General features: G+C 47.3%; 1 protein-coding gene and 1 long non-coding RNA gene across 5 annotated transcripts in view; one reads left to right on the top strand and one right to left on the bottom strand.

Annotated features, from left to right (window-relative positions):
• The window catches only part of LOC141087782 (uncharacterized), a 61,449-nt gene that overhangs the window by 29,095 nt on the left and 7,928 nt on the right, over positions 1–24,426 (top strand). The gene's annotated exons all lie outside the window — the stretch shown is intronic.
• Positions 10,102–24,426, bottom strand: part of LOC141087774 (uncharacterized) — a 124,085-nt gene continuing 109,760 nt past the window's right edge. For all 3 annotated transcript variants that reach the window (XM_073573613.1, XM_073573603.1, XM_073573593.1), the window contains exons 8-10: positions 17,169–17,237; positions 12,884–12,936; positions 10,102–11,096 (exon numbers count right to left, since the gene is read on the bottom strand). In XM_073573613.1, the coding sequence (XP_073429714.1) occupies positions 11,012–11,096; positions 12,884–12,936; positions 17,169–17,237 (207 nt within the window). In that variant the 3' untranslated portion in view covers positions 10,102–11,011. The remainder of the gene's footprint in view (positions 11,097–12,883; positions 12,937–17,168; positions 17,238–24,426) is intronic.

The following is a 24,426-nucleotide window of genomic DNA, read 5'->3' as shown; positions in this document are numbered from 1 at the left end:
CCCTGGGACACCGCAACACCTTTGCCAGGGTCTTGCAGATTCTGGAAGAAAGCCACGGGGATCCAACAAACGTGGGACAGTTGAGGACCCGGTTGTTCAGTCGGATGCAGGGGGAGGGAGAGACCATCACCCAGTGTATGAACGCTTTCCAGGAGCTGTACACAGCCATAGAGCGGAAGGACGGAGTAGGGCCCATCAACATTACCCTGCGTGACCTGTTAGTGACTGGATTCCGGGACCCGTTAATCAAGCAGGCATTGCGGGAGCAGATCCGAGTGAACCCACGCATAGCTTTCTCTGAGGTGGGGAGTCAGGCCCGGGTACGAGAGCAGAAGCAGGGGATGACGGTTCCTGTGGGGAAGGCCCGGAGCATAGAGGCTTCCGTAAATGTTGTCGGAGAGCCTCAGTGGATTGAGGAAGTGAGACAAGAGCTGAAGAGTATCCAGGGCGAGCTGGCCAAAGTGAAGAAGAGAATGGAGCCCGCGCCCGGCCGGCTTGGCTACAATCCCGGGCCCTGGGGGCCTCGCAATACCCGGGGTGGCTGGGCCTCACTGCCCCGGTGTTATGAGTGTGGAGAACTGGGCCACTTCGCACAAGAGTGTCCACGGCGTGGGAGATACCCACCCCGGCGGACATTAAACTAGAGGGCTCCGGGCATGGGGGACGCCGCTCAGAGCCGGAAGCCACAACAAGGGGTGGTGGAAGTCCCGAAGATCTGGTCGCTAAGTGCCCAATAGTGTGGGCCGAAGTCGAGGGTCGTGCTGTAGGTGCCTAGTGGATAAGGGGTCGCAAGTAACGACCATGACTGCAACTTACTTCCGGCAGCATTTTCCGGAAGCGGCAAGGCCCCAGTGGGAGCCCATGATACAACTAGTAGCCGTGAACCAACTGCCGGTACCTGTCGCCGGAGTGGAGTGGCTCCAGATGATGCTGTGTGGTAAATCCCTCGGCCGCCGGGGAGTGGTCCTAACCCAAGGAGAAACTAACGACCATCATCCAGTTATCTTGGGTTCCCCACCCCTGATCTGGATGGTCATTATTGAACTTCAAACAAGCCTGGACATGTGCTGCTGGCGTGAGCAAGAGGACCTTGCGTGCCCTGCAAGATTTTAATCCATGATGGCGTAGTGTCCTACTAACAGTAATGTTTGAGACTGTGGTCCCAGCTTTGTTCAAGTAATTGACCGAGTTCTCCCGTGTAGTTCTGGGCTGATTCCTGACCTTTCTCAGAATGATCCTTACCCCACGAGGTAAGATATTGCATGGAGCACCAGACCGATGAAGATTGACAGTCATCTTTGTGTTTCTTCCACTTTCTAATAATTGAGCCAACAGTTTCTGCCTTCTCACCAAGCTGCTTGCCTGCTGTCCTTGTTACACCGTCCCTGCGTACTCACCCGGCCATCGCTCCCATCCACGGAGGTCGCCTCTGGCAGGTGCACGGTCGGCGGCGTCCCTGCATGCAATGCGCATGCTCCATAGGCCGCGGCCACGCCTCCCTCCTGCTTCTTGTGCTCCGGCTATGCCCTGACCCGGAAGCACCTCCCTGACCAATGGCAGACCAGACAGGAGCATATCAGGCCGCTTCCCCCTGTGGGAGGTGTCTGATTGTTGTGTTTCCAAGCACACTGGCCTCGCTGCATCGTGTGCTCTCAGCTCCTGCAGTTCCGTTCTTGCCTGCTCTCCGCAGCAGCCTCTCAGTCCTGCTACCCGGGTTCCTTGCTCTCTTCCGCAGTTCTGTCTCCAGTGTTCCTGTTCCATCCTGCTCCAGTCCTGCCGTCCTACTCCAGTTCTGCCTCCAGTGTTCCTGTTCCATCCTGCTCCAGCCCTGCCATCCTACTCCAGTCCTGCCTCCAGTGTTCCTGTTCCATCCTACTCCAGTCCTGCCGTCCTACTCCAGTCCTGCCTCCAGTGTTCCTGTTCTGTCATCTATACTTCTGTCCCACAGTCCTACTCCGGTCCATCCTGAGCCGCCCCTCTCGGCACCGGCTACCGTGGTACTCGAACCCCTGGGCCTGCTCCTAACGGTCCCTGTATAGGGGTCGGTTCCACCTGGCAGCTCACCCAGGGCCCCTCGGTGCCACGGCCCAGAGGGTCCACTCCTGGAGTTTCCGGCTCCAGACTACCCACGCTAACAGTACAATCAGACCATGGATCCCGCCGGTACCACAGCTGCCACCCAGAAAGAGTTACTCTTCCTGCGGGAGAATCAGGGACGCATTATGTCTGTCATGAAGTCCATGGACACCCGTTTGTCGGCCCTGCAGGTGACCGATCCTGGAACTGCCACGTTACTGACCAGTCTTCAACAGGAGCTGGTCAAGCTACAAGATACCCAAGCCCATATTTTGTCTCACATGGCCTCCTTTGATAGCCGCCTGTCGGCCCTACGTTCTGCCGCCGCTTTCGCTTTCGCTTCCTCCGAGCTCGGCTGGAATAACATGGCTTTGGTAGGGGCATTCTGGCGCGGTCTTTCAGGCAGAATAAAAGATGAACTCGCAGGTCGAGAGACCCCGAACTCCTTAGAGGACCTTATTTCGCTGGCTACCCGCACTGACCTACGCTTCCAGGAGCGCGCTCGGGAGTCAGCGAGAGAGAGGAGATCCACCAGGCCAGCCCCCTTTTTCATCCGTTCTGCCAGTCCTCGGTCAGTCGAGCCCATGCAGATTGACAGTCTCAACTTGACCGAGTTACGTCAGCAAGAGAGGCGGGCACAAGGTCTGTGCCTCTATTGCGGAGCTTCATCGCACTATATCTGCACCTGTCCTAAGAGACAGGGAAACTCCTCCGCCTAGGTCAGGTAAGAGAGGCCTCCCTAGGCGACGATGATTCCTCTCAACCTCTTACTATTTCTGTGCTTCTGGTTTCAGGGGAGAGACGTGGGTCCGAGGTGGCCTACTTGGATTCGGGTTCGGCAGGTAACTTCATTCGGCCAGAAGAGGTGAACAAATACCAAATTCCCGTGTTTGCCCTATCTAACCCTCTCCAGATTGCCACGGTGGATGGCAAACCGCTACAGGTGACCGTCACCTTGGTCACTGAGGAAGTGGAGTTGCAAGTTGGTTCCTTACATCGAGCGAAGATAGCCTTTTACGTTTTGCCTAAGCTCTCCCACGCCATTCTACTCGGTCTCCCATGGTTAAGGACTCATCAGCCTGTCCTTGATTGGTCTTCTGGGGAGATACTCCGCTGGGGGCACCCGTGCCAAGCTCGCTATCTGATTCCTGTCCGCCTGGTGGCCGCTCCTCGGCCACTCCCAGACCTTCCGGGTCTTCCTCCAGCCTACAGTTCCTACGCCGATGTCTTTGATAAGAAGGAAGCGGAGGTCCTTCCTCCACACCGGCCTTTTGACTGCCCAAGTGAACTTGTTCCTGGTTCAACTCCCCCAAGGGGCAAAATCTACCCCCTGTCTCCCGCTGAGACCACAGCTATGTCCGAATACGTTCGAGAGAACCTCGCCAAAGGTTTTATAAGGAAATCCTCATCACCCGCGGGAGCCGGGTTTTTCTTCGTCAAAAAGAAGGACGGAGCTCTATGGCCGTGCATTGACTATAGGGGTCTGAATGAAATTACCATTAAGAACAGGTACCCTCTTCCACTCATTCCGGAGCTGTTTGATCGTCTTAGAGGAGCCCGGGTCTTCTCCAAGCTGGACCTCAGAGGAGCCTATAATCTGGTCCGCATCCGGGCTGGAGACGAGTGGAAGACGGCCTTCAACACTCGAGACGGCCATTACGAGTACCTGGTCATGCCCTTTGGCCTCTGCAATGCTCCTGCGGTGTTTCAAGAGTTTGTTAATGAGATCTTCCGGGACCTCTTGTACTCCTGTGTGGTCGTATACTTGGACGACATCCTCGTCTTCTCGCCGGATATCTTGTCCCACAGAAAGAGTGTCCGCTTGGTGTTACAGCGTCTTCAGGAGAACCGCCTGTATGCGAAGATTGAGAAATGTCTCTTCGAACAGACCTCCCTGCCGCTTCTGGGATACATTATCTCCGACGCTGGACTAAGGATGGATCCCGAGAAGCTGTCTGCCATTCTCAAGTGGCCTCGCCCCGTTAGAGTAAGGGCAATTCAACGATTTCTCGGATTCGCCAATTATTACCGGCAATTCATCTCTCACTTTTCCGCCATCACAAGACCTATTTCTGCTCTCACCCGTAAAGGGGCTACTCCCAAGGATTGGCCTTCGGAGGCTGAAGAGGCCTTTCTGACCCTAAAACGGGCCTTCTCCACAGCTCCGGTTCCGCATCGCCCCGAGAGCAACCAACCTTTTGTACTCGAGGTGGACGCTTCCTCGACAGGTGCCGGGGCAGTATTGTCCCAGAGATCCGCCTCCGGTCGTCTGCACCCTTGTGGCTTTTTCTCGAAGGCCTTTTCTCCATCCGAGTGTAACTACTCGATCGGTGACCGGGAACTCCTGGCCATCAAGTTGGCTTTGGAGGAGTGGCGTCACCTCCTGGAAGGAGCTGTCCATCCCTTTGTCATCTTCTTGGATCACAAAAATCTGGCCTATCTCCAGTCTGCCCAGAGACTTAACCCTCGTCAGGCCAGATGGTCCTTGTTTTTCGCCCGATTTGACTTTGAGCTCCGTTTCCGTTCTGGCAACAAAAATACCAAAGCCAACGCTCTGTCCAGGGTCTTTCAGCCACACGAAACCACGGAGGAACCCTTGCATATCATTGACCCCACTAGGATCATCACAGTGGCCCCAGTGAACTGGCTTGCTCCTCCTCCTGGCAAAACGCTTGTGCCTGAGAACCTCAAGCGAAAAGTCCTCCTATGGGGGCACTCCTCCAAACTGGCTGGCCATGCCGGGATCAAGAAGACCCTGGATCTTATCTCGCGTCACTATTGGTGGCCCACGCTTCGCCAAAATGTACTAGATTTTGTGGCCTCTTGTCCATCCTGTGCAAAAAACAAAGTGCCATGAAGACCTCCGTCCGGCTTGTTGCTGCCGTTGCCCGTTCCTGTGGTCCCTTGGGAAAACATTGCCATGGATTTCATCACCGACCTGCCCTGTTCTTCTGGCTGCAAAGTCATCTTGGTGGTGGTGGATCGTTTTTCCAAGATGGCCCACTTCGTCCCTCTGCCCGGTCTCCCCTCGGCTCCGGAGCTGGCCAAAGTCTTTGTCCACCAAATCTTCAGACTCCATGGACTACCTCAACGCATTGTGTCGGACCGAGGGGTTCAGTTTGTAAGCTCATGAACATTTCCCTTGACTTCTCCTCAGCCTACCATCCACAGTCCAATGGGCAGGTGGAGCGCACCAACCAGACATTGACTGGGTACCTACGTCATTTCTCCAACGCCCACCAGAGCGATTGGGTTGACTTACTTCCCTGGGCAGAGTTCGCTTACAACAACCATGCCGGTGAGTCCTCGGCCAAGTCTGCGTTTTTCATTGTGTTCGGCAGACATCCTGGTGTTCCTCTTCCGATAACTCCTGCCTCCGAGGTACCCGCGGCCAACGCTTTGTCCTCCGAGTTTTCCAAGATCTGGGCCGAGACCAACACGTCACTCAAGAAATCCGCTGATCGGATGAAGAATTTTGCCGACAAGAAGAGATTGGATCCTCCACCCTATCATGTTGGGGACAACACCTTCCATGTCTCTCTCCTGAAACCTGTGGTGCTGAATCGCTTCCATTCCTTGCCTGATTCCGGTCCTCAGCCGGTGGGTGCCGATGATGTCTTTGAAGTGGAGGACATTATCGCCATGAAGAAGGTTAGAGGTAGGACATTTTTCCTTGTTGACTGGAAGGGCTTTGGTCCTGAGGAGAGATCCTGTGAGCCTCGGGAGAATATCAATGCTCCCCGTATCCTAAAGAGAGTTCTTACTAATGTCCGTGGAGGGCGGCTTAGGGGAGGGGGTACTGTTACACCGTCCCGGCGTACTCACCCGGCCATCGCTCCCACGCCGCAGCCTCCCGCCGCCCAACATCCACGGAGGTCGCCTCTGGCAGGTGCGCGGTCGGCGGCATCCCTGCATGCAATGCGCATGCGCCATAGGCCGCGTCCGCGCCTCCCTCCTGCTTCTTGTGCTCCGGCTATGCCCTGACCCGGAAGCACCTCCCTGACCAATGGCAGACTAGACAGGAGCATATCAGGCCGCTTCCCCCTGTGGGAGGTACCTGATTGTTGTGTTTCCAAGCACACTGGCCTCGCTGCATCGTGTGCACTCAGCTCCTGCAGTTCCGTTCTTGCCTGCTCTCCGCAGCAGCCTCTCAGTCCTGCTACCCGGGTTCCTTGCTCTCTTCCACAGTCCTGTCTCCAGTGTTCCTGTTCCATCCTGCTCCAGTCCTGCCTCCAGTGTTCCTGTTCCATCCTGCTCCAGTCCTGCCGTCCTACTCCAGTCCTGCCTCCAGTGTTCCTGTTCCATCCTACTCCAGTCCTGCCGTCCTACTCCAGTCCTGCCTCCAGTGTTCCTGTTCCGTCATCTATACTTCTGTCCCACAGTCCTACTCCGGTCCATCCTGAGCCGCCCCTCTCGGTACCGGCTACCATGGTACTCGAACCACTGGGCCTGCTCCTAACGGTCCCTGTATAGGGGTCGGTTCCACCTGGCAGCTCGCCCGGGGCCCCTCGGTGCCACGGTCCAGAGGGTCCACTCCTGGAGTTTCCGGCTCCAGACTACCGACGCTAACAGTCCTGTAGCCCATCCCAGCCTTGTGCAGGTTTACAATTTTGTCCCTTGTGTCCTTAGACAGCTTTTTGGTCTTGACCACGTTGGAGAGGTTGGAATATGATTGATTGTGTGGACAGGTGTCTTTTATACAGGTAATGAGTTCAAACAGGTGTAATTAATAAAGGTAAAGTGTGCAGAGTAGGAGGGCTTCTTAAAGAAAAACTAACAAGTCTGTGAGAGTCAGAATTCTTGCTGATTGGTAGGTGAACAAATACTTATTTGATGCAATAAAATGCAATTTAATTATTTAAAATTCGTACAATGCGATTTTCAGTTTTTTTATTTTTAGATTCTGTTTTTCACAGTTGAAGTGTACCTACAATAAAAATTAGATTTTTCCATTCTTTGTAGGTGGGAAAACTTTCAAAATCGGCAGTGTATCAAATATATACAGTATATATATACATACATATACACACACAGTGGGGAAAATAAGTAAGAGATTTTTAGAGGTAGGCTTCTAAAACCTATGAGTGCGGCATCATACACACCCTGTAAAAATTAAGAACGACTTAAGTGACCACTTAAGTGGTCACCGACCCTTAGAATTAAAATATGATGACTATTTTATTCATGTAGTAGTAGGGATCCTGTTACCCCTTACCATGAATCATTGCACTGTCACTTTATATGGTATTATATTTCATTAAATGGGATTTCTTAGACTTTTGTGATTGCCCATTTCCTCCCATGCCATGGTGCCTATGTTGTGACACCATTTTTTGGTGTGCCTGTAACCTCATTTGAATTTCTCCGTTTTTGACAATTGTTTAATGATATATGTGATTTATTGTATATTTTAACTAATTTTGTTATTAAAAAAATCTTTTCTATGACCTAAATGGTGGTTGTTTAGCTCCATATTTTTTGTATTTCATGTCAGTGGGGAGCTCCACTGGGTATTACCCAGATTTCATCCTGATTTATCCTTATACAATGTTATTGTACTATGGTATCTGTTTCTGAGAGTTTGTTTCTTCTTACAAAATGCTAGCAACAGGGCAAGCCAGCACCTCCAACGCAAAGAGGGACAGTTCATGCCACGTGTCCAGCTTGGATACTCAATAGTTGTATGGCACAGAGGAATCACAAAGGACGTTGGTACGGTCAGCTAGGTACTCCTTCACCAACTTCCAAAATGTTTCCCTCCCTGTTAAGAGAACCCAGAGCATCAGGGCCCAGTCACTGGGAGGGTCTAGTGAAACTGTCCCAGAACTCTGATAGTCTTCCCCTGCCTCTGTTTGACTTGGTATGTTTCCCTTATCTCAACTCCTTAGTTGTCCAAGGAACTATGACCTCTGCCGCCAGTGTTGTCAGATGGAATTTTGTTTTTACTAATTGTTTAGCTAGGGTCATCTTCTGGTATTTTACTAGCATTCTCTGCCACAGGAAGGAGAGATGGAAAGTACTTCTTGTAACGTGGGTCGAGAAGGTTGAACAACCAGTAGTCAGTGTTGGTCAAAATGTATATAACGCTAGTCACGGCAAAGGCAGTGATGCATAAATTCAGCCATGTGTGCCAGACTCTCAACTGGCAAGACTTACCCGTTTCCACCAGGAGGATGACTATCCATGTCCTCCTCCTCTACAGCCCATCCACATTGAACAGATGGGACAAAGCTGGTGTGGTTAGTACCCTCTGTAGCGCAGGCAACCATCTCCTACTAATCACCCAATCCGCACAGAGAAGAGAAGATGAGGCTGGGTTAGGTAATATCACCCTGTCTACTTTCTTCATCCATCTCCACCTGGTCATCTGCATGCAAAGCTCCCTCTTTAATTGAGAGCGAGTGTTTTAGTAGACACAGAACTGGGAAGGTTATGCTGATTATGGTGTCATTGCCACTCACCATCTTTCTTGATTCCTCAAAGTTTTGTAGAACCTCACAGATGTCAGACATCCATGCCCACTCGTCTGTTTTAATGTGTGGAGGCTGACTGGAATAACGACAGACATGTTGTAGCTGGTATTCAATTACTTCCCTCTGCTGCTCAGAAAGCCTTTCCAACATTGCAGCACATGGTCACATCACAAACCAGTCGGTGAGGTAGCACTTGCAAGTCCTCCTGTAGCACTGCTAGATCGGCAGCCACTGTAGAAGAGACTTGCGGAAATGGGCGCACATGCGGCGTACCTTCATATGTAGCTCAGACAAATCTGGGTAGGTTTTCAGAAACTGCTGAACCACCAAGTTGAGCACATGGGCCAGGCATGTTAAGTGTGCGAGATTGACAAGCTTCATAGCCGCCACCAGGTTACGGCCATTATCACATACAACCATGCGTGGTTGTAAGCTCAGCAGCGAGAGCCACAGATCTGTCTTGTCTGTTAGTCCTTTCAAGAATTCTGTAGCAGTGTGCCGTTTGTCACCTAAAAAAAGTTTCAGCAGAGCCTGTTGCCGCTTCACCGAGGCAGTGCTTCCACCTTGTGACTAATATGCACGGTGGCTCAGGGGTCCTGGGTTCAAATCCCACCAAGGACATCATCTGCAAGGAGTGTTTGCGTGGGTGTCCTCCGGGTACTCCGGTTTCCTCCCACATTCTAAAGACATACTAATAGGGAATTTAGATTTTGAGCCCCATCGGGGACAGTGATGATAATGTGTGCAAACTGTAAAGCGCTGCAGAATATGTTAGCGCTATATAAAAAATAAAGATTATTATTATTATTATTATTAATAATATGTACTACAATTCAGAGACGGCAGAAGAGGAGGGGGTTCAGAAACTGGTGAAAAGGAGGAAGGGCAAACCCTGATGGAACTAGGTCCCGCAAATCTAGGCGTTGGTAGCATGTCGGACCTTGGGACAGCACACTTGTTCCCAGGCTCCACAAGGTTCAACTAGTTTGCCTTGAGGGAAATGTAGCATCCCTGGCCACAAGCACTTGTCCACATGTCAGTGATTAATTGGACCTTCCCAGTAACTGCATTGGTCAGGAGACAGGATATGTTATGGGACACGTGCTTGTATGAGGCGGGACAGCACAACAGGAGAAATAGTGGCAGCTAGGAACCGAGTACCGAGGGACAGCTGCCGCCATGAGGTTGTGGGAAATTCAGCCGTGAGGATGGAGCTATCCACTTTTTACTCAGCACCGTTAAAAAGCGGAGCTGAGGAATAAGGCCCGTTAATGACCGCTGTTAAAAGGTGTATCAGCACTTGTTAAGGGGTTAAGAAGACATTTGCTTTCCTTTTTTCCCCATATACCATAACCTCCGATTTTGAGGAAAAATAATGATGTTGAACACCCTCCACCACCAGTACTCTCCATACACACTATTCTTTTTACAATTCAAGTGGTCCCTACCCAAACTGGAAAAAATATTAGGATTTGGAGCTGTATTTTTTTGATCAGATGTTTGCGATGTATGAGCTTGCAGTCTTTCACACCTGTGAATAGATATTTCCCACCTGTTTTATTACATTATTAACTTTTGCAGTCAGTGAAGTAAAAAGCTTTAAACGTTTTTAAAGTGACAGATACATGCTTTTTGTAATAAAAGCAGCACCATCAAAATAATGTTTGTTTTCTTATGTCTTCAGTATCTCTAGAAGAATTCTGGGTCAGATCCAGACCTGCAGCTCAACAATGAAAACATGTTTTTGATGTTATACCCTTTATTAAAAACATAAATAAGTGAACCTTGAGTATAAGCCAGTTTACTTAAAAAAAACAAAGGGTTCAAAACTTTGACACATGGGGAATCTTTTATTGCTTTGTTGTCAGAAAGGCTTCAAACAGATATCAAGACATGCTTCAACCATACAGTGTAGTATCAGGAAAAAGTCACACCTATAGCATACACACACAAAAAATAATAACACATAAGTGAACATTTTAGTTTTAGCATCATGCCTTTCTTACTCCTCAGACCGGTTTCACAGTCCATATTTTAAAAGACATTTAAAGTGTCACAGGCAATGTGCAGCCCACTAATAGTACCTCGTTAAAATAACCAGCCATCTACAGTTTAAGGTTTTCTCTCATCTGTTTTTTTGTATTTTTATTTGGAAAGTAAAAATTGGGAGTTGGAATGAGAGTAACAGTTGCAGAGTCTATGGTGCCATCAAAAAAAAAAAAAGTTTAATAGGAGTGCTTCTTTAAAGGGAACCAGTCATAAAAAAAAGAAAAGAACAAAAAAACCAGTATCTATGTGCAACCATAGTGCTAATATGCAGGTGAAAATCTTTCCACAGATATTGAGACTTTCTAATGGGAAAAAAAACGTATCCTACAGCTGCTCGGTTCCAGTCATTTGAATGACAGTCTCTACACCACTGCTTTATAGAACACGGAAATATGTTGCTAAGTATTATTCCACTACTTTCTCCAGCTCAGTTTGCGAAATTGAAGACATCCTGAAGTGGACTGCTCATCATCTTCACTTGATGATTTTTGATCCTGTCTGTAAGATAGAATTTTACCATAAAGGATTACATCACAATTGGAATGTGCCTTCTTTTGTGTTAACATTTAGCACTGGATTTGGTGATTGGTAAGCTTGAATTTTCACCAATTACTAGAATAAAGGGGATCTTTTTTCACATTTTCTTTAGATTTGCATAAACTGCAGTCATATATATTACTAGCTACAGAAAAGTCAAAAAGTCCCCTGGAGACGCATTCTCCTGCTTGATGAGCACAGACCTTCTTGTTCCACTGTTCCTCTTCCCTAGTCTGGATGGCAACTCCACCCTGTGATTATCTTCCTTGTAGTCTTCACTGCTTCAAGTCAACCACACTTCAGTGTTCAAAGGAAAATTTATTTGGTCATTAAAAAAAGAGACAAACAAGCTACATGGCTTGAAGAATTTTTTTTTTCCTTTGAACAGTCATCAAGCAGGAGATGTCATCTCCATGGGACTGCTGCGGGGCCGGGGAAGATCACAGACATCATAATAGCAAGAAAGCAATTAATTGACTAGAAATTTAGAATTGTAGCTTGGAATTTCAGTTTCTCCAAATGCTGAAAATGTGCACAAATTTCAGGATTCATTGATTTTATTATATGTAACTTTACATGGCTCTGAACTAAAACAGAATGTGAACCAAATTCCATGTTTGCCTTCATATAAAGTTATAAAAACCTAGGCTGGTTGCTTTTGCCATCATGACTAGATTAAAGTATGGGCTTCTGAAGGTAATCAGAATTTTAGCATTTAATTATGAACATGTGAATGGAGGCCCCTCTTAGCTGGCCCCCTCTTAGCAAGCAGTGTTATGGTCTATCTGTAATATACTTTAACTACAATTTTCCTCTGCAGGAGTATGCAGCTCCCCAGCCACCCCACTTCCTGCTTGCCGGGGAGGTGCGCTCTTGCTTGACTGACAGTTCGGACACACGGTATCTTTGCGCCACTGACCTGTACTGTGCACTCTCTGCTGCGTTTATAGGAGGCAACTTCATCTATGCAGCATCAGTGGAGCATACGAACACTGAGAGGTAAGAGTGCGCTCAAGTGATCCTGACTTAGGGTACTGTTACACGTAGCGACGCACCAACGATTCCGACAACGATACGATCTGGCTAAGATTGTTTGTGTATCGCTAGTAAGCAGTCATACAGGCCGATCTTCATAACGGCGCATCAGCGATCAGCGATGTCACTAACGACCACGGCGATCGTTGGTACCGTGTCACACACTGTCTATAATAGCGATTCAGACTTTGAATAGGCGTCCTTCAGCGCTATCTATATGAGTTCAGAGTCGCCAACGAGGTCGCTCGTCGTTGATAAGGGGCGTCAAACACAGTGATGCATGCTGGTCAGCGTGACGCCAGCGATCAAAAAATGATCCTGAACGTTCGCGCATGATCAGCGACATCGCAGCAGGGAGCCGGTCGTTTCCGCGTGTCACACTTAGCGAGATCGCTAGCCATGTCGCTGTTGCGTCACAAAATCGTTGTCACTTCAGCGATATCGCTAGCAATCTTGCCGTGTGTAACGGGGGCTTTAGAAGTTCTGTTGGAAAGAGTTTGTAAGCACTGCACTTGTTTGGCCACTACTGATAAGACTACTGCAGCGGTCTGTAACCTGGACAACAAGTGATAACCAATAAAATTAAAAATCCAATCTTGAGAACAGAGAAGACTTTTAATAACAAGTAAATTGCAAGTTGCTAGTTTCTAGATGCACTTTGCAATTTTAATCATTAAAGAACCTAAGAACGATCTTTTAAGCTATATACTTACTCTTTTTCACGTGAGGTGACGATATCTAAGTCTTTTGATTCAAAATCCAGGTTCTGTGACAGAGAACATGTTTAGTAAGAAAAAGTCTCTGCTTTCTAAACTCAAAGGACAGGGACACAAGATCATTTGCAAAATTACAATTTTACTGTATAAATCAACAAGCAACAGTTTAGATCCGCTGCCACTTGTCATCCGTGGATTTTTTACATATAATACTGATTGTTTGAATTTATAATCTAAAGTGTTTTGCTGTACTACAGTGTTCAAAGCGTATGATTTCACATAAAATAATCTAGGACCAGACAGGAAACAATTTGTTTTTGCTATTTTTCATTGGGAAAGGGTTTTCCAGATGTGATAGCTGAAGGAGACGTAGAAGTCCAGATGTTACTATTGAAGAACGTGGTGACACTCCTGAGGCTCAAGGCAAAACGGGAAACTGCTGTGACTACTAGGGAAATGAGCAAATATGCAAATAAAGCCTGTGGAGCCTCATTTAAGAGTCTCAAACACGAGCGCCTTTGCCGGCTGCCGCAGTGTTTTCTTTGACTGGTCTCCCTGAGGTCAGTGATTGTTTCGTGATGTTGGTCTACTAGGCATTGCTCCCACCTAGCCAGAATCCTACTCCACACTGATGAGGGGCAACACCCCGAAACAGCTGTCTGTGGATGGATACCTGGCCTTGGTATTTCCCTTGTAATATCTGTAAACTCGTAAAGAGATGGATATTGACTTAAAGGGCCACTTAATATGGTGGTAATGGTGGTTTCCGAAAGGAGCCACCCCTTGGCTGGGTCCTTCCCTGGAGGAGGATCTGGCTAGTCCCGTGTTTGAGACTCTTAAATGAGGCTCCACGGACTGCATATTTGTATTTCCCAGGGAGCATTGCACCTAGGATTTCACTGATTGAGCGCCTTTTCTGGCTGTTGCAGAGTTTTCTTTGACTGGTCTCCCTGAGGTTAGTGATTGTTTCATGATACTAGGGAAATGAGACACTGCTATGACTTTCAGGGAAAAGGAAAATGGATAGCTGTGACTGCTACAGTAATACTACAGAAGAGGAGAATAACCCGATGTGACTGCGTTCAGAAAGTATTGCTGTAACTATTGGGAAAGGGGATGTGGTCTTAAGGTAACTTACTACAACAATAGCAGTTTACCAGAAAGATAAATATTTACGCGATTTTGGATTCTACAGATTTCTTTGCCAGGTTGATAAATGGTCCTGACGAAGGGATTCATACGATCCAGATAAGCCAAGACAGTTATCCATCAAGTAAAGTACTACTGTTCCAAAAGGTTGTAATGCTCAAAATTTGTTCAATATACAGGTACCCTGAACCCTACATTTTTCTACTCTATGAATTACACTTCTACTGATTCTACAGGCTGAATCCAGATAAGGGTCACCTGCAGCAGCTCCAACTCCTGAAAACTCTTAGGGTTTATTCACAAAGATCAAAGCCTTTAAAATTAATAGCAGGTCAATTCTTTAATCGCTTTTGCATTTTTTACCCATTGAAATGAATGTAAAAAAAATTACATGTAAAAACTTGCATATTTTAAGCAGCGTTTTTACTGCCGTCATTCTGGTTTTCAGGTGCAGAAAAATCTGTTGCAAATACTCAATACCCTGCACATAGCCTTACTAGGCAAAAGCAGGTGTCCGTTATATACAGTGGGGAAAAAGTATTTAGTCAGCCACCAATTGTGCAGGTTCTCCCACTTAAAAAGATGAGAGAAGCCTGTAACTGACATCATAGGTAGACCACAACTATGAGGGTCAAAATGAGAAAACAAATCCAGAAATCACCTTGTCTGATTTGGCAAGATTTATTTTGCAAATTATGGTGGAAAATAAGTATTTGGTCATTAACAAAAGTTTATCTCAATATTTTGTTATATATCCATTGTTGGCAATGACAGAGGTCAAATGTTTTCTGTAAGTCTTCACAATGTTGGCACACACTGTTGGTGGTATGTTGGCCCATTCCTCCATGCAGATCTCCTCTAGGGCAGTGATGTTTTGAGCCTGTCACTGGGCAACAGGGACTTTCAAATCTCTCCAAAGGTTTTCTATGGGGTTGAGACCTGAAGACTGGCTAGGCCACTCCAGGACCTTCATATGCTTCTTACGAAGCCACTCCTTCATTGCCCTGGCGGTGTGCTTGGGATCATTATCATGCTGACAGACCATCCACGTTTCATCTTCAATGCCCTTGCTGATGGAAGGAGGTTTGAACACAAAATCTCATGGTCAGCATCATAGCGGAGTTTGGAGTGTGACTGTTTGAGGTTGTGAACAGGTATATTTTATACTGATAACAAGTTCAAACAGGTGCCATTACTACAGGTAATGAGTGGAAGATGGAGGAGCCTCTTAAAGAAGAAGTAACAGGTCTTTAAGTGCCAGATATCTTGCATGTTTTTAGGTGACCAAATACTTATTTTCCACCATAATTTGCAAAATAAATCTTGCCAAATCGGACAAGTTGATTTTCTGGATTTGTTTTCTCATTTTTTGATTCTCATAGTTATGGTCTACCTATGATCTCAATTACAGGCCTCTGTAATCCCCATCATCTTTTTAAGTGGTAGAACTTGCACAATTGGTGGCGGACTAAATACTTTTTTCCCCACTATACACAACAGCACAAGGTGAGAGTTGATATCCTAGGGGCATGGAAGATCGCCTTATCACACAGATGCTTGCCCTACAAAGCACTTTCCCCTTTCTTTTAGTACATTTACGCTAGGGTAACCAATTGCAGAAAGGAAGCAACTTAAAAAAAAATCAGTTGGAGGGAAGTAAAATTACTGCAATTACTGTGGCACATTCTGTTGAGGACACGTCACTGGCTGTCATTAATGGTTGGATGGTATATACCTATACACTTCTGTGGCGCCCCTGAGGCTCAGTCGCCACAGAGGTGCTGCACCTTCTCCTAAGGTGTAGTGCCCCACCATCCAGGTAAGGTGGTAACTCCTTTCCACGCTCCAACACTCGCACCCCATACAACAGGGTAGTTCTGCACAACCACATTGTGGCTCAGTGCTTAGAGAGTAGCAGAGCACCTCTGGTGGTTCACTGCTTGGAACACTGGATGTGCTGGGAGGTGGGTGGAGTTGAGATATATAAAAGAGTGGGAAAGTGTAGGATTACAGGTTCAGTCTGGCAGAAGGTCAGGCGGGTAAGAAGTCACTCAGACAGGAGTGAGGATCCCTGGAAGAAGGGATGGAGGAAGGAGTGCTGCAGCTGCCTCAGTGATCTGAGCCAGCTGGCACGGGAAAGGAAAAGGAGAAAGACGTAGAACTGCAACCTAAGCTTCCATAAGAGAAAGAAAGATCAGTACGGAACGAAGGAGTAAGGAGAAGAGAGAGGACGTGGGTTGGAAGAGGAACCCGGCCTATAGGTTCTCAGTGCAAGACCGGGGCCCGGTCCTCGAGGTTGTATGGACACTTATGGTTCTGCAGCAGACACCGGTGGAGTAGTTGGCTGTAAATGCACTACTCCCATCTAAGACTTGGGGCACAACAGCAACTGATTAGAGAGCCGGGGCTCAGGAGAAGGGAGTCCCCGAAGCAGGCTACAGCTGTCTGCCATACGAGTAGAGTTCTTGGGAACATCTGACAGGAGGAACTCCAGGGTACCACGGTACTGGAGATCTTCACACTTTAAGGCACATTAGAGGAGTCGTTCAGGGAAGGTACATGTTGGTGGAGTGTTGGAGAGGAGCTTTCCATCTGGCCTGGAGGTTGGCTGAGTCTCTGACCCAGAGGACACGGCCCGGAAGCAGGCACCCTTGTGTACCGCAGACTGTAAGTAAAGCTTTGGAACTGCAAGCCTCGGTGTCCTGCATTCATTCTTGCGCCAAACCCGCTCAGCACCGCTACATCTGGGTACCATCCTTTACACTGCCTGCGCCTTTCCACAACCATTACAACTACACTGCCCTGTGACATCAGCCCTGCCTGTGGAGGGCAATACCAACACTGCTGCACCATACCATCTGTCCCAGAGGATCTGTCTGCAGCGTCGGCTTAACACCTCCCTTGCCGAGTACCACAGGTGGCGTCACAAACTATTCCATTCCATTAACTACATCCCCCCCCATTACTTGGGTGCCCAGGGCCACGGACCGGATCACCGCCGCTGTGACACCTTCCCCTGACACCGGCGCTGAGGGCGACCCACTTCTCAGCGGACCGTGGGATTACTTTTAAAAATAAAGGCCCCAAAGCATTTTGTGCCAATAGACATTGAACATGAAGATTTAGTACTAACCTCATCTTTTACTGTGTTCAGATGATTTGATCTAATGAATGCTTCTTTAAGGTGTCCTAATAAAGAACGCTGGAATGAAAGAATGTATTTCAGAATCCCGAGTTCTTATGCGTGCAACAAGTAAACAATTATCCTTCAGCTTAGTCATATTGACATAAATAATATATAATTACACTACCACACAATGGATAATTCCTAGAGTATAAAAAAGAATAAAGCTAGGTTAATAAATAATAATAAAACCTCTTCCTTTCAAAAGTGGTTATATCTACATGCGCACGTATGCGTTTTAAGAGTAAAAAATGGCTAAAAAATGGTTAAAACATGCGCAAAAAAGCAGCAAATGCATACAAAATGCATGATGCCTTTTTTGTATGCGTTTGCACTGTGCAAAAACGCAGCGCAAAAAAACGCTAATGTGAAACTAGCCTTATCATAGACAAAATAGAGAATGAGTTGGAGAGGTGGGGAAATCTACCCCTCTCGCTGCTGGGTCGCTGCCACCTAATCAAGATGACAAGCTTTGCGAGATTACTGTACCCAATGCAAACTATCCCAATGTTAATTCGTCACGCAGATGTTCTCAGATTAAACAGTGCCTTTTCTAAATTCATCTGGAGGGGTAAAAGAGCGAGATTGGCTATAAGAACTCTAATGCACGCAAAGGAGGGAGGGGGAGTGAGATTGCCAAATATTAGGGGATATAATTTATCGTGTTTAATGAGGAATGCAATAGACTGGATTAAAAAAACGGGGCGATATACTGACTACAAATTGGATACAGAATTTTGTGGTTTGTGGGAACTGACGGAGCTGCTACATATGCCGCTGTCACATATACCGCCAAACATTAAATATTCGGTAATATGTAAAGATACTATTGCCAAATGGAAGGCAGTAAGAAAAAAACTAAAAATGTCGTGGAGAGTGTCGAAACACCTGAATCCTTGGGCATTTCCTGCCTTTAGATTAGGAAGAGAAAATAAATTATACCCAGAGTGGTTGGGGAAAGGTATACAGACGTTAGGGGACTTACTACATCTACAAGAAGACCGCTGGTTGACGGGATTGGAAGTGATAGACAAATTTGAGCTACCGAGATTTCATTTGATGTTATATAGTCAATTAAAGCATTATGTATTAGACCTCCTTCAGGATGTGAGGAAGGAAATCGATTCAGAAATATGCGAGGATTTGGTTACCAAAGACATGGGAGAAATATCTATGACCTCAATATATGGGATGCTGAGGGACATATTACACCCCTCAGGGAAGGGCAAAATATCTCACAAATGGGAAAAACATATACATGATGAAGAACTTGAGCATAAGATTCTGCGGGGCTGGGAATTGGCAAGAAAGCATGTCATTAATGAACAGTGGAGAGATAGTCAGTTCAGAATAATACATAAAACAATATGTGGCTTCAATATACCTCCGACTCCGCAGAATCCTGATAGGCAGACAAGTTGCCCAAAATGTACAATGCCCAAACAGACACAGAACATGGATTGTGGTTATGTCCCAGGACACAAGAACTCTGGTTAAAAGTCAAGGATATGTATCTGAAGATATGTGGGATATGGGTAGAAGTAGATCCATTATGTTGGTTGTTTCACTTTACGACGGGTAAAACAAGAGGGGGATGGCTACATGACTTGTTTCACACCATTGAAATGGTGACAAAACGTCTAATTCTGCAACACTGGCTAGCTAAAACACTCCCAGGGATAAAAGAGATCAAGGAAGGTTTAACATCGGTCTTATTTTTGGAAAAAAGAGAAACAGAAAGAAATGAAGATAAAATGATGAAAATATTTTTTAAAAAAATGGTGAGTGTTTATAGAAAAGTCACTGACCTCCAGAGAAATTCAAGACTTAATGAGCTCCTTTGTGGATTCGGAGTGGTATCTATTAGAGGATTTATTTGAGTGGTAGTTTGGGTAAACTGAAATTTGTTATATGAGCTATATGGAGGATAATGTGGAGCTGGAGATAAGGTGTCTGATTTCAGTCAATGTAATCTATGAAAATGTGGATGTAAGGGGGTTTGATAATTTTATGTTTGTTAAGTTTATTTTTGCTTCTATTCAGGCTTAGGTGATAAGCATGTTTAAATATGTTCTTTGTAACAATTCAATGCAACGTTTGTAACTTGTAATATGTAACTTCATTACAAAATCAATAAAAATGATGTTTAAAAAAAAAAACAAAAAAAACAACAAAAACAAGAAAAAACAAACAAACAACAACTTCCGGTTCTGGCTCTGGCTGTAGCGGATGTGTAGAGGGAGAGCTCCCGCGGCCCCCCGCAAAACTGATGGATACAGCTCAACCTGCCTGCTGTGGACCCCAGAGTACCGTGGACTGCCCCCGAAGACACAGAGATGGATCGCTACCTCCTGAGGATTGCGGGGACCAGAGGATAGCTGAGGAGCCTTCGCTGGAGAAGCGAGTGTGTCATGATCCAACATGGCGCAGGCGGCAGGGTCTTCTCGCCCGCAGAAGGGAGAAGCTGATGGCACTAACGGAATTTGGCAGGAGGTGAGGGAGAATGAAAGCTAGCATGGCTGCAGACAAATCATGATGGGCCTTGTCATGATCCAAGTTGGATATGACAGGTTTTGAATAAGTAACCTTTTTTTTCCTTTGAGCTGGTTGCGTAGAGTTGGTTTTCCCCCGGTGGCCATTAGGGTTATTACACAGTGGTGTCTTTGGTTCTAGTTTGCCCCCGGTGGTGGTGAGCGTTATTGCATGGGAATCTCTAACAGGTGTGAGACTCTGGCTCCTAACTATAAAGGTGTGTCAGGTGTTCTCACTCACTGTTGGTGATATTGGTCTTTTCCAACCATCCTTGGTGAAGGAAGGAGCTAGAGAGAGTTCCTGGCAGCTCAGTCAGAATCCTGGAGTGGCAGCTATGGTGTCAGCGAGGAGTTCTGGCAAAGCTTGGAGGAGTGGCAGCTATGGTGTCAGTGTGGATTTCTTGCAAAGCTTGGTGGAGTGGCAGCTATGGTGTCAGCAAGGATTTCTTGCAAAGCTTGGTGGAGTGGCAGCTATGGTGAAAGCTGCACTCAGATGCTGGACTCTGTTGCTGGAAGAGAGCTGCACTCAGATGCTGGACTCTGTTGCTGGAAAGCTGCACTCGGATGCTGGACTCTGCTGCTGTAAAGCTGCACTCAGATGCGAGACTCTGTTGCTGTAAAGCTGCACTCAGGTGTTGGATCCGGTTGGAGGAAAAGATGCACTCAGGTGTCAGACTCTGTTGCTTGGAGCATTAGCAACAGAGCAAAGCTAAGTGGTGTTTCCCTGTTTGTCACTTTCCTCAATGTGTGTTTTAGTGCAGTGGTGGGATTAGTTTCTGCACCGTCCACTTCACTAGTAAGGGATTGGTTCAGGGCGAGCTAGGGATTTCAGGTATCCTGATCGGCGCCGGGTGCGGAACCGGCCTAGGGATCATTAGGAGTGTAGAGACACTGACTCAGGGGAGTGCAGGACGTCTCCACGTCCCCGTTCCCTATCGCAGGGCCACCATTGTAATTGTTTTCCTGGTTTTCCCCTTTATTCTGAAATTCGCCCTGCTGGAGGCGGTGTATCCAGACATACGTGTAATACTGAAATTCGCCTGCTGGAGGAGGTGTGTCCGCCTGCACGTTCTATTATTTAAATTCGCCCTGCTGGAGGTGGTGTATCCAGGGTCACGCGTGTCATAAAAATTCGCCCTGCTGGAGGCGGTGTGTCCAGTCACACATGACCATGACAGGCATAATATGGATGAGAGAGAGGACGTAGAGCGGTGGCTGGTGAATGGGGGAGAGACACGGAGCCACCCAAGTCACCAATGCCGTCCACCATCGTATATGATCAAATAAGCTCACAGCCCCATACAGATTCTGGGGACGCTGGTGACAGAGAAAAAGGGGACTCCAGGAGCACCAGCTGTGGCAGTAGGGGCAGAAGGAAGCGGCGAGTAGCGAGTCTCAAGATATCTGAAATGCAGCGGGCGTACCACTGCTCCATTGATTATGGGCGACTGGCTACGTTCTGAACCAGATAGAATCTATGAAAACCAATGACAATTTTGCGAGGTTATTTAGAAAGACCAATCATACGTTGGATAATGGTTAAGATTATTTCATGGAACCTGAAGGGTCCGAGGTCGCAGGGAAAAAGATCCATGGTCTCGCAACATTTAAAGAGGCTGGGGGCAGATGTGGCTCTTCTACAGGAAACACGTTTGCTAAAAGAGGACTACTTTAGAATGAACAAGTATTGTGTAGGGAAAGTGTTTGGCTCACCGGCTCAGAGTAGGAAAGCAGGGACCTTAATTTTAGTGAGCAGGCACTTTAATCACACGGTGCTGCTAGAGGAGCACAATTCTGAAGGGAGGTGGCAGCACCTGGTGATTGCGGGCCCCTCTGGAAGATTGAGCATACATAATGTGTACGCTCCCAACTCAGATCAGGATCCCTTTTTTAGGGAACTGAAAATTAACATTCTAAAAGATAATGAGCACTATATAGTGGTGGGAGGAGATTTCAATGGGGTCCCATGTCACGCAGAAGACAGAACCCAGAAGGAGAGGGGCAAAAAGAAGTTGGAAGGAGGGGGGATGTAGATGTATGTCAGAAAAAGGTCTGGGTCTCAGGGATATATGGTGTCTGTAGCACCCTAATTATAGAGAGTTTACCCTTTACTCCCATCCGCATGATAGTTGGTCAGTAGAGTTTAGCGACTTTGGTCGGATCGGGTTTCGTGATGACATTCATCCACTCAAGGCAACTTTTATTCCCCACTGACTTGCATTGGGGTTGGGTTTCAGACGAAACTCTGACTTTTTTTGCCCTAGTCAGAACAGTTTTCAACCGAAACAAATTTTGTTTCATTCAGGTTTCACGAAACCCGATCCGGCCAAAGTCGCTCAACTCTATTGGTCAGGTATCGATCCGATCAGATATGGATGAGTGAGAGTCTACTTCCTAGAACGAATGAGAGTGCGATAGAAAATTTGGTGATTTCTGATCACAGTCAGGTGAGTGTATGGATTCAAGCCAACATTCAAAGGGTAACGGACATCCTATATAGGTTTCCGACATATCTGACTAGAGACGAAAACTTTCATAGGATACTGAGAGACTGGTGGGAGGACGTCAGAGTGACAAATGGAGAACATGAGCAAAATCCGTCGCTATACTGGGAGACTGTCTGCTGGTATACACAGCCACGCTCAAAAGAAGAACGAGTAAACAATACCTGAGAGCCATTGACCTCGTGTGGGCGAAATACACGGTGTTCCAGGAGGACAGCTCTGCAAGAGGTGGCTTGAGGCTAAGAACAGCTTTGACTCGTGGGCAGATAAAAAAGGAGCAGATGCTTCGTTCACAGCAGGAAGTAGCTCTTCATAGATTTGGGAATAAGGCGGGGAAGATGCTGGCCAATCTGGCTAAGGGAGGCCTCAGACTTTAATTCCGAATTTGTAGAAAAAAGGCGGGGGTTTGACTTCTGACCCCAGGGAGATAAATAAGATCCTAGGGGAATTTTACAGACAGCTTTATGGGGAGATACGGAGGGTTAGAAGGGGGAGCGAGGAATGGTTAAGGAGAGCAAAGATGCCTTGTTTCTTGTACCAGGAGCTAGAATTCCTAAATGCTGAGATCTCAGAAGATGAGGTGAAAATAGCCATCAAAGGACTTAGCAATGGAAAGACACCAGGGCCCGACGGGTTTTGGGATGAGTTATATAAAGTTCTGAAAGACCAGATCTCTCCTACGCTGACTGCCATGTTTAATACTTGGGTGGGGGAGGGGGAATCTCCAATCATGCTAACACTACTGACCAATTTCACTTATTAACCAAGACCTGAAGCTGATCTCTAAAATTTTGGAGGATAGACTGGCAGTGGCTCTACCTAGAGAAATTGTGCCACACTAGTTGGGTTTTATAAAAGGCTGATCTGCAGTATAAAATATCAGAAAAGCCATGTTGATCATAGATGCGGTAAAATATGTGGCGTCCCTGAGGCTCAGTCGCCACAGAGGTACTGCACCTTCTCCTAAGGTGTAGTGCCCCACCAACTAGGTAAGTTTGGAACTCCTTTCCACACTCCAACACCTGCACCCTACACACAGGGTAGTTCAGCAGGACCCCATTGTGGCTCCATGCTTAGAGGATAGCAGAGCACCTTTCGTGGGTCCTTGCTTCGTAACACGAGATGTGCTGGGTGGTGGGTGGAGTTAGATATAAAAGGTTGGGAAGGTTTAGAATGACAAGTCAGTCTGACAGAAGGTCAGTCGGGTAGGAAGTCACTCAGACAGGAGTGAGGATCCCTGGAAGAAGGGATGGAGGAAGGAGTGCTGCAGCTGACTCAGTGATCTGAGCCAGCTGGCACAGGAAAGGAACAGAAGGAGAAAGACTTAGAACTGCAACCTAAGCTTCCATAAGAGAGAGAAGGAACAGCGCGGAACGAAGGAGTAGGAGAACAGAGAGGAGTTGTGGGTTGGAAGAGGAACCCTGCCTATAGGTTCTCAGCGCAAGGCCGGGGCCCAGTCCCCGAGGTTGTATGGACACTTATGGTTCTGCAGCAGACACCGGTGGAGTAGTTGGCTGTAAATGCACTACTCCCATCTAAGACTTGGGGCACAACAGCAACTGAATAGAGAGCCAGGACTCCGGAGAAGGGAGTCCCCGAGAGAGGCTACAGCTGTCTGTCATACAAGTAGAGTTGTTAGGAACATCTGACAGGAGGAACTTCAGAGTACCACGGTACTGGAGCTCTTCACACTAAAAGGCGCAATAGAGGAGTCGTTCAGGAAAGGTACATGATGGTGGAGTGTTGGAGAGGAGAATCCTAACTTGCCCAGGAGGTTGATTGAGTCTCTACCCCGGAGGACACAGCACGGAGGCAGGCACCAGTGTATACCATGAACTGTGAGTAAAGCTTTGGAACTGCAAGCCCTGGAGTCTTCCAGTCATTTGTGCGCCAACACCGTTGGCACCGCTACATCTGGGTACCCACATTCCTCATACTGCCTGTGCCTATACACTGCCCTGGGGTTACAGCTTCACCTGTGGGGAGCTACACCATCTATGCTGCAACACACCATCAGCCCCAGAGGATCTGCACGCAGCGTTGGCTTAACATCTTGCTTGCCAAACACCACAGGTGGTGTCACGAACTATCACATAAACTATATCACAAACCACCATTGATTTGGGCGCCCAGGGCCATGGACGGGTCACAGCTGCCGTGACATATGCCACT

This window comes from Dendrobates tinctorius, unplaced genomic scaffold, assembly GCF_039654945.1.
Source record: "Dendrobates tinctorius isolate UK_male_01 unplaced genomic scaffold, ASM3965494v1 ptg000007l, whole genome shotgun sequence".
NCBI lineage: Eukaryota > Metazoa > Chordata > Amphibia > Anura > Dendrobatidae > Dendrobates > Dendrobates tinctorius.
The sequence above is the reverse complement of the archived record's forward strand: the minus strand, read 5'-3'. Positions and strand labels throughout refer to the sequence as shown.